General features: G+C 45.2%; 1 protein-coding gene across 1 annotated transcript in view; it reads left to right on the top strand.

Moving 5' to 3' along the window:
* Window positions 1-601: 601 nt before the first annotated feature.
* LOC129696594 (secreted frizzled-related protein 4-like) overlaps window positions 602-10,923 on the top strand; it is a 36,042-nt gene continuing 25,720 nt past the window's right edge. Inside the window, exons 1-4 of the mRNA XM_055634643.1 lie at window positions 602-3,073; window positions 3,380-3,451; window positions 7,093-7,158; window positions 9,072-9,270. Of these exons, the coding sequence (XP_055490618.1) occupies window positions 2,632-3,073; window positions 3,380-3,451; window positions 7,093-7,158; window positions 9,072-9,270 (779 nt within the window). The 5' untranslated portion in view covers window positions 602-2,631. The remainder of the gene's footprint in view (window positions 3,074-3,379; window positions 3,452-7,092; window positions 7,159-9,071; window positions 9,271-10,923) is intronic.

The following is a 10,923-nucleotide window of genomic DNA, read 5'->3' as shown; positions in this document are numbered from 1 at the left end:
TAGGTGATCTTACGACTATAGTCGTACCCCGTCGTAGCTTGTCGTAGCTTGCTTTCTGTGATCGTGGGTGTAGTCGTCTGTAAGTCGAAGTTGGTTGTCTTCAGTCCCCACTATTGGGTCACAATTGTCGTAGATAGTCGTAGCTTGTCCCACATAGACGTAGGATGTCTTCTACATAGTCGTAGGATGCATTTTATTTTGGCGATTCAACAAGACTATGACAGTCGCCTGCACTCGCAAAAGAAGTCGCCTAAGTGGGACAGGTCCTTAATGGTTCCGTTGCCTGATAACAGCTAGGAAGAAACTGTCCCTGAATCTGGAGATAGTCCTTTTCACACTTCTGTAACCCATACCTGATAGGAGAGCAGAGAAGAGGAAGTGTGGTGAGTCTCATCCTTGATTATGCTGGTGGTCCTGCTGAGATAGCGCAAAGTGTAGATGAAGCCAATGGAAGGGAAGTTGTTTATTGCGATGATCTGGGCTGCATCCACAATTCTCTGCAATTTCATGTGGACTTGGATAGAGCTCTTCCTAAACCATGCCGCAATGCATTCCGAGGTTGAGCAGGGTAGGACTTTATTACTTGTAGTGCAGGAGGATGAGGGGTCATCGTTTAGAGGTGTATAAAATCATGAGATTGGCTAAATGCACAGTCTTTTACCCAGAGTAGGGGAATCAAGAACCTGAGGACATAGGTTTGAGGTGAAGGGAGAAAGATTTAATAGCAACCCGAGGGGCAACTTTGCTACTCAAAGGGCATTAGTTAATTGGAACGAACGGAGGTGGTTGAGGCAGGTACTATCACAATGTTTAAAATGCTCTTGGACAGGTACATGAACAGGATAGGTTTAGAAGGATATGTGCCAAACGTAGGCAGATGTGACTAGTTAAATGGTGCATGTTGGTTGGTGTGGGCAAGTTGGGCTGAAGGGCCTGATTCCAGGATGTAACTAGTAGAATGAATAAGGGAGAGCCAGTGGATGTGGTGTATCTGGACTTTCAAAAAGCCTTTGACAGGATCCCAAACAAAAGATTAGTGTACAAAACTAGAGCACATGATATTGGGGTAGGGTATCAACATGGATAGAGAACTGGTTGACAGACAAGAAGCAAAGAGTAGAAATTAACAGGTCCTTTTCAGAATGGCAGGCAGTGACTAGTGGGGTGCCGCAAGGCTCTGTGCTGGGACCCCAGTTAATTATAATATATATTAACGATTTAGATGAGGAAATTATATGTGACATCTCCAAGTTTGCGGATGACACAAAGCTGGGTGGCAGTGTGAGCTGCGATGAGGATGTTATGAGACTGCAGGGCGACTTGGATAGGTTGGGTGAGTGGGCAGATGCATGGCAGATGCAGTATAATGTGGAAAAATGTGAGGTTATGCACGTTGGTGGCAAGAACAGGAAGGCAGATTATCTGAATGGTGTCATATTAGGAAAAGGGGAGGTGCAACGAGATCTGGGTGTGCTTGTACATCAGTCACTGAAAGTTAGCATGCAGGTACAGCAGGCAGTGAAGAAAGCTAATGGCATGTTGGCCTTCATTGCCAGAGGATTTGTTTAGGAGCAAGGAGGTACTACTACAGTTGTACAGGGCCCTGGTGAGGCCACACCTGGAGTATTGTGTGCAATTTTAATCTCCTAATTTGAGGAAGGACATTATTGCTATTGAGGAAGTGTAGCGTAGGTTCACCAGGGATGGGGGACTGGCATATGATGAAAGAATGGGTCAACTGGGTTTGTAATCACTGGAATTTAGAAGGATGAGAGGATATCTTCAAGAAACATATAACATTCTTAAAGGATTGGACAGGCTAGATGCAGGGAAAATGTTCTCGATGTTGGGTGAATCCAGAACCAGGGATCATGGCCATTTAGGACTGAGATGAGGAAAAACTTCTTGGCCCAGTGAGTTGTCAATCTGTGGAATTCTCTGCAACAGAAGGCAGTGGGGGTAATTCACTGGATGTTTTCAAGCGAGAGTTGGATTTAGCTCTTAGGGCTAAAGAGATCAAGGGATATGGGGAAAAATCAGGAACGGGGTACTGATTTTAGATGATTAGCCATGGTCATATTGAACTCTGCCGTCGTCTCTGCTGGCTCGAAGGGACGAATGGTTATGGCCTACTTCTGCGCCTATTTTTATGTTTCTATGACTCAATGACTATAATAGATGCCTATGAATGTACGTGGACTGCAACATTAGACATGGTTGTGCTACATTTAATTGTCCCGCACTGCAAAATTGACATCTGTAATGTACGACAGCATTGCTTTTAGGACATTTACAGCAGGTAGAACATGTCTCCCTATAAGCAGAAAAGCGTCAATTGTGTGAGTATGATGCCTCTGCATGAACGAGAACACATTGTTCTGCAACTCTCGAATGCCGATCCAAAGACATAATTTCCAGGAGCATGTTTTTGGATCAATCTGATAGCTCCCGAGTGCCGGGAATTGACGGCAGGACCTCCTTTCACTCGTTTTAAATTACACCCTCGCCCTTAATTGGTCGCTCCACTTAAATGCACCACGCCACCCTACCTGAACATATTTTTTTAAAAAAATCAACATAAAACTGTATATATATTGTGTCGGAGCCGTCAGTTTGACCGCGCCTTGCAAGATGTTCCCAATGATTTGTGCGATGTGCTTTTGGCTTGTTGCGCGCGTCTTCGTACAGGGAGCACTTTGCGAACCGATTAAGATCCCGATGTGCGAGGCGATGCCCTGGAATATCACGAGAATGCCCAACCATCTCCATCACAACACCCAAGAAAATGCTATTCTGGCTATAGAGCAGTACGTGGAATTAGTGGATACCAGTTGCAGTCCATTGCTGCGCTTCTTTCTCTGTGCAATGTACGCGCCCATCTGCACCTTTGAATTTCTTCACGATCCTGTTAAACCATGTAAGTCAGTTTGCCAGAGAGCAAGAGACGGGTGCGAGCCTATTTTGAAAATATACAATCACAGCTGGCCCGAGATTCTAGCTTGCAATGATTTGCCCGAATACGACCGAGGAGTCTGCATCGCTCCCGAGGCAATTGTCACTGATTTAGCCGAAGGTGAGATATAAAATGTGTCCTCATTTTTATTGACGAGCCTTGTGAATATTTGGAGACGCCCAACAGTCCATCAACAAACGCATTAAAATGTGGATGACTTCCCTTTTAAAAAGTGTGGATTTTATTTCAAATCACTTCGTTGTAATTTGTCATTTCCATCAGGAAAAATGATGTGATCATCTCTTAATTCGTTGATGAAAATGTCACTGGTGTTGCAAGAGTATACTACACCTTGGTATTCAGTTATTTATGCATAAGCCAATGTGTAGAATAAACTCAACCTTATGCTTTTGCTCCAACTTCCAGATTCAAAGTGGATAGAATTCACCGGAGATGCGCTTGTCGCGAAGGCTTCTGCCTGTAAGACCTGGAATTCAAGTGAGTGCTAGGAGCTCGGTTTTTAAAGTACAGTATATATCTGGCCCGTCGGCATTAACTAACAGTGGAGGTTTGTCGACTGTGGATACCGCTTCTTGTAGTCTTTATTATAGAGAACATTTTGTTTATTTTAAAGCGACGGCATTTCACCTGTTATGTCCCCTGGGGAAATTACCCGCAAACTATATGGCAATTATAGCAAATTGGATTACTGCTCGATAAGGGATATTCCATTTTTGTCATCACAAAAAAGAGAAAAATACTACGATTTATTACAGAATCGAGTAGTACCAACTATGAATGGAACACACGCGAGCAAACTTCAACGGCACTTACTGGCTACCTGAAATGAGAGAAATCAATATTCATACCATTGGGCTGTAAGCTGCCCAAGCGAAAAATGAGATGCTGTTCCTCCAATTCGCTTTTAGCCTCACTCTGACAGTGGAGGAGACCTAGGACAGAAAAGTCTGTGTAGGAATGGGAAGGAGAATTAAAGCATTTGGCAACTGGGAGATCAGATAGGTTCAGGTGGGCTGAGTAAAGGTGTTCAGTGAAACGATCGCCCAGTCTACTTTTGGTCAAGAATCCACATCTTGAACAATGGACACAGTAGATGGGGTTGGAGGAGGTGCAGGTGAACCTCTGCCTAAACTGAAAGGACTGTCAGGGTCCCTGGACAGAGTTGAGGGAGGAGGTATATGGACAGGTGTTGTAACTTCTGCAGCTGCAGAGGGAGGTACCTGGGGAGGGGTGGGTGCTTTGGGTGGGAAGGGATGAGTTAACCAGGGAGTTGCAGAGTGAACCTTTTTTGCGGAAGGTGGAAAGTGGTAGAGATGGAAAAATGTGGCGTGGTGGGATCCCGTTGGAGGTGGGAGAAATCATGGAAGATTATGTGTTGTATTTGATGGCTGAAGGGGTGTAAGGTAAGGGCACTGTCTCTGTTGCGACTAGGGGAAGGGGAGCAAGGGGAGAGCTGCGGGGTACTGAGGAGACACGAGTGAGGGCCTCATATATGATGGGAGAGGGGAACCCCCATTCCCTAAAGAATGAGGACATCTCAGATGTTCTAGTATGGAACACCTCATCTTGGTGCAGCTGCGGCATAGACAGAGGAATTGGGAGTAGGGGATAGAGTCTTTGCAGGATGCAGGGTGGGAAGAAGTGTAGTCAAGATAGTTGTGGGAGTCAGTCAATCGTCTATTTCCTGTGATGGAGACTGTGAGATCAAGAAAGGGGAGGAAGGTGTCAGAGATGGTCCAAGTAAATTTGAGTGCAGGATGAAAATTGGTGGTGAAGTTGATGAAATCCACGAGTTCTGCATGGGTGCAGGAGGCATGAGTTCTGCATGGGTGCAGGAGGCATGAGTTCTGCATGGGTGCAGGAGGCATGAGCTGCATGGGTGCAGGAGGCATGAGTTCTGCATGGGTGCAGGAGGTAGCACCAGGATTCAATCATCAATGTAATGGAGATAGAGTTTGAGTTTGGGGATAGGGCCAGTGTACGCCTGGAACAGGGATTGTTCAACGTACCCTACAAAGAGGCAGGCATAGCTGGGGCCCATGCGGGTGCACATAGCTACGCCTTAGACTCGGAGGAAGTGGGAGGAGTGAAAAGAGAAGTTGTTAAGGGTGAGGACCAGCTCCGCTAGGCGGAATAGAGTGTTAGTAGTGGGAAATTGGATGGTTCTGCGGTCAAGGAAGAAACGGAGGGCTTTAAGGCCATCCTGGTGGGGGATGGAGGTGGCGAGTGACTGAATGTCCATAGTAAAGATGAGGGAGTGGAGGCTTGAAAAGCAGAAGTCATTCAAGAGACAAAGTGCAAGTGAGGTATCTTGGACATAGGGTGGGAGAGATTGGACCGCGGGGATAGGATGGAGTCGAGGTACGTGGAAAGCATTTCCGTGGGACAGGAGCAGGCAGAAACAATGGGTCTGCCAGGGCACTTGTGTTTATGGATTTTGGAGAGAAGGTAAAACCTGGCTGTGGGGGGCTGGGAAACGATAAGGTTGGAGGCTGCGGAAGGCAGACAGCCAGAAGTGATGAAATCAGATATGTTGTGTGAGATTAAGACCTGATGCTCATCTGTGGGATCATGGTCCAAGGGCAAGGAGGAGTAGGTGTCTGAGAGTTCACGCCTGGCCTCAGCCCGCTAGAGGTCTGCGCGCCGGACTACCATGGCACCTCCCTTGTCGGCAGGTTTGATTATAATGTCGGGATGGCTGCAGAGTGAGTAGAGGGCTGTACGTTCAGAGGGGTTGAGGTTAGAGTATGTAAGGGGAGTGGAAAAGTTGAGACGGTTGATGTCACGTTAGAAATAAAGAGGTCTAGAGAGAGTAGAAGGCCGTTCTGGGGAGTCCAAGAGGAGGGGGACCGGTGGAGACGGGATCATCACTGGGTGGTGAGGTCTCCTTCCCATAGAAAAAGGCACGGAGGTGGAGGTGGGGGCAGAGGGGAACTTCTTCTTCTTGCATTTGAGGCAGCAGAGGTTATGTAACGCACTCCAGGCGCTGTAGGCAGTTCAATGTGCTGTTGTTGAGGGCCGTGAGATCTACCCCATCACCAGGGGGACGGAGGACAGCGCAGTCGACAATGACGTGCTGCACTGTTTGTTGGTCTGCTCCACACATGCAGGCTGCTGGTGAACACAGCCCTCAGCGATGCATGTTGGCATTGAACCGGCCGCCCCCTGTATGGAGCCGGTTCGGGGCGACCCATTCTTTGTGGGGCAGGCCCGATCCCGGTGGTGCTGTGGTGTTCGGTGCAACAGTGAATTGAGGAGGTCGTGAAGTCTGTTCCCAGCTGGTTCTCCATGCTCCTAGTGTGTTGAAACCAGAGCCACAGAGGGTCGTTGCATGACGGGAGAAGGGGCGACGAGATGACAGGCGTTGAGGTCCCAGTTGCTGGGAGTCCTGGGCGAGGTGGTGCAACGGATTTTTGGCGTCCGATGGGGCCTTGCAGACCAGCCTGTGGGTGAAGTACTCTGCGCGGAGATTGGCGGGTGCGATACCTGCGAGCACCGGCGGAAGATCTGTCGGTGTTGGGCGTGGGCAGCCGGTGATGATCCGCGTGGTGCTGTTGAGGATGGCGTCTAACTTGCTAGAATGAGTGTTGCGGCACCATGCTGGGGCGGTGTACTCAGTGGCGCTGTACACGAGTGCAAGAGCACTGGTTCAGAGAGTAGATGTCCTGGAGCCCCATGACGCTCCAGCCAAGCAACGCGCCGAGACTTTAGCATGGAGAGCTCCAAAGTGTTGCTTGTAGGTCAGCTGCCGATCTAGAGACAGAGGGGAACAAAGGCGAGGCTTCCAAGGACAAGTAGGAGGAGGTGTCTGAAAGTTATCACCTGGCCTCAGCCCTTTAGTGGTCTGCTGGTCTGGCCTTGCCGAGGCAGCGTGAGGTATAAATGGAGTCAATAGAAGGGAGGTTGGTTTGTGCGATGGTCTGGGCAGTATCAGTTTGGCTTGCGCGCGGCTTGTTATTATACATTATTCTATTTCATAAAGACATTGTAAAACACAATGGGAACATTTATTGTCTTTGCCCTCTTTAAACTACACCTATAAAATATTTGCTGCATTTTTTCATTAAAATCTTCCCTTCATTCAAAAAAATTTATAATGGCATCTTAATTTTCCACAGATCATTGTAAATGTAGAAAAATTAAACCAACGCTAAAAACGTACTTGGGCAAGAATTATAACTATGGTAAGTGGTGACTGCCTATTTATTAGGTAGTATTTTGTCGTGAAATCTATAATAGCAGAATCCCTACCGATGGTTTTATTGTCCAGATCTTGAACAATCTATGACTAATATACAGGGTTCAGGGGTCAATCACACTCTGGAGTCTATTTGATTGTCGAGGTGCACAATTCTATTTTATAATTTCAGAAACTGGAAACTGACAGCATGTTCAGAAACTGTCATGCACCTATCCCAATGAGTTCATAAATGCTTTTATGTCTTTTGTTCTTTTGTTGCATTTGAAATTAATATAATAAACTCATCAGATTTGAACTGACTACATCTTGGATTTGGTAACTTCAACAGTAGGTATTTCCTTTACCTTGCGAAATCTCCCCTAGAAACTAATATGTTAATTTTCTGGCCCATTTAAGAATGTAGACCACGTGCCTCTCAAACTCGTTTGGTTGCAACCCAGCCCAAAATGAAGGTTTAAATATCATAGAGTAATAGAAATTTATGCACAGAAAGGAGTCCATTTGATCAATGATATTCATCCTGGCCAAGAAAGAATTTATTAAGATTTATCCTGCTCTCTAATCTTTAACCTTCTGGGTTTTAACATCAAAAACTATACATTATTGGAAGGGAGATTTCTCACACATTTATCATTATGCTTTTTCATAGTGAAATTTTCTACTAGTAATTAATGCAAAGGTCGAGCTGAAGTCTTTAAAGGGCTTGAACAGCTACGTTCATTTTGAAGAGAGTTCTTCTAAGGTGCAAAAGGAGAGGGAGAATGACTGTTGTTGCATTTGTTTAGCCTGACTTTAAACCAAGGCAAAAGGGATTATTTTAATAGTCCATTAATCCAATATACCCATGCAAAATTGTGCCAATAAGAATCATTATAAGTAATTTATTGCTTGTATAGTCATAGAGTCATAGAGTGATACAGTGTGGAAACAGGCCCTTTGGCCCAAATTGCCCACACCGGCCAATATGTCCCAGCTACCCTAGTCCCACCTGCCAGCATTTGGTGTATATCCTCCAAACCTGCCTTATCTATGTGGAGTATCGGACTAAGCGGAGGTTGGGCGATCGTTTCGCCGAACACCTCCGCTCAGTCCGCAATAACCTACCTGAACTCCCGGTGGCTCAGCACTTCAACTCCCCCTCCCATTCTCACTCCGACCTCTCTGTCCTGGGTCTCCTCCATTGCCAGAGTGAGCAACACCGGAAATTGGAGGAACAGCACCTCATATTCCGCCTGGGCAGCTTGTGTCCTGATGGCATGAACGTTGAATTCTCCCAATTTTGCTAGCCCTTGCTGTCTCCTCCCCTTCCTTAACCCTTGAGCTTTCTCCTCCCATCCCCCTGCCCTCGGGCTCCTCCTCCTCCCTTTTTCCTTCCTTCTCCCCCCCCCCCAACCACACCCCATCAGTCTGAAGAAGGGTCTCGACCCGAAACGTCGCCTATTTCCTTCGCTCCACAGATGCTGCTGCACCCGCTGAGTTTCTCCAGCAATTTTGTGTACCCTGCCTTATCTATGTCCCTGTCTAACTGCTTCTTAAATGTTGGGATAGTCCCTGCCTCAACTACCTCCTTTGGCAGCTTGTTCCATACACCCACCACCCTTTGTGTGAAAAATAAAACACAAAAACGATGTATTTGAGCTATATATTATTGTAGCTTTATTATCACAATATTTTCAGAGTAATTGCTGATATAAAAATATTGCATATTTCATAAGGATGTTAACTTATCAGTTTAGAATAAGACTTTTAATGGAAGTTGAATTAAATTGACCCGAGGTAACAGCAGCTTAAATATTAATTGAGAAGCATCGAGTCATGATTTTCTAATAGACCCTATCAATGGTCTTGTTTTTTTTGTTGCTGGGAAGTAATTTGTAATTTTTTTTTTCACTTAAGTTATTCGGGCCAAATTAAAAGAAGTGAGCAGAAGTGGATGTAATGAAATCACAACTGTAGTGGAGGTGATTGAAACTTTCAAATCATTGACACCTATTATGCAACCTTATGTAACCATTCTCACCAATTCTTCATGCTCATGTCCTCAATTACCACCCAACCAAGATTCACTTATCATGTGCTATGTTCTTCACTCACGGTAAGTGGCATTGTTCTTTGATTCAACTTCACATAAATAAATAAATGGTTTGGTATCCAGGCCAACTGAACTGAATCTTTGTGACATTCTTTTGAAACAAATTACTTCTGATTCCACTCTAGGCCAGAGTAAGATTTTGTAAATAAGATATAATAATTTTGTTTGAAAATGTTTGAAAATTCTTCTGATGTTTTTCATTTAAAATTTGGAAAAAAAAAGAAAATTTGATGTGTAACGTAAATAGTAACAAGTTGTGTAACAAGTTAATTGAAAATGGTACAGGAAAGGGAAAAGGAGTTGACATCTTTTGGGTCAGAACAAAAGTAATTAGGAACACACATATACAAAAAACTGTGCAAGTACAAATCTGAAGCTACTGAACAATAACAGTGAGAATTTGGGCCAGATATATTAAACATAGAATATATAACAGTATAGCACAGGAAGAAGCCCTTCAACCAACAATGTCTGTGATGAACATGATGCCATAACCAACTGTTATATGCCTGCACATGATCCATATCCTTTCATTCCCCGCAATCCATGTGCCTACCTAAAGTCTCTTAAATGCTACTATTGTAGCTGCCTATGCCACCACCTCCCCCACAGCATGTCCCATGCACTCACCATTGTCTGTGTAAAATAAAATATGGCCTGCACATCTCCTTTCAACTTTACCGCTTTCACCTTAAAGCTATGCCCTCCAGTATTTGATATTTCCATTCTGGGGCTATCTACCCTAACTACGTCTCTCATAATTTTATATACTTCTATCAGGTCTCGTCAGAGAAAACAATTCAAGTCTCTTCCCTGTAGCTAATCCAGGCATCATTCTAGTACTCTCTGCACCCGCTCCAAAAGCCTCCACATCCTTTTTGTAATGGGGTGACCAGAACAGCATGCAATACTCCAAACGTGGTGGAATCCAAGACTTATAAAGCTGCATCATAACTTCCTGACTCTTACATAGAAACATAGAAACATAGAAATTAGGTGCAGGAGTAGGCCATTCGGCCCTTCGAGCCTGCACCGCCATTCAATATGATCATGGCTGATCATCCAACTCAGTATCCCGTACCTGCCTTCTCTCCATACCCCCTGATCCCCTTAGCCACAAGGGCCACATCTAACTCCCTCTTAAATATAGCCAATGAAGTGGCCTCAACTACCCTCTGTGGCAGAGAGTTCCAGAGATTCACCACTTTCTGTGTGAAAAAAGTTCTTCTCATCTCGGTTTTAAAGGATTTCCCCTTTATCCTTAAGCTGTGACCCCTTGTCCTGGACTTCCCTAACATCGGGAACAATCTTCCTGCATCTAGCCTGTCCAACCCCTTAAGAATTTTGTAAGTTTCTATAAGATCCCCTCTCAATCTTCTAAATTCTAGAGAGTATATACCAAGTCTATCCAGTCTTTCTTCATAAGACAGTCCTGACATCCCAGGAATCAGTCTGGTGAACCGTCTCTGCACTCCCTCTATGGCAATAATGTCCTTCCTCAGATTTGGAGACCAAAACTGTACGCAATACTCCAGGTGTGGTCTCACCAAGACCCTGTACAACTGCAGTAGAACCTCTCTGCTCCTATACTCAAATCCTTTTGCAATGAAAGCTAACATACCATTCGCTTTCTTTACTGCCTGCATGCTGCATGCC

This window comes from Leucoraja erinacea, chromosome 4 (assembly GCF_028641065.1).
Source record: "Leucoraja erinacea ecotype New England chromosome 4, Leri_hhj_1, whole genome shotgun sequence".
NCBI classification, from domain to species: Eukaryota; Metazoa; Chordata; class Chondrichthyes; order Rajiformes; family Rajidae; genus Leucoraja; species Leucoraja erinaceus.
Note: the sequence above shows the minus strand (reverse complement) of the source record. Positions and strands in the feature narration are given on the sequence as shown.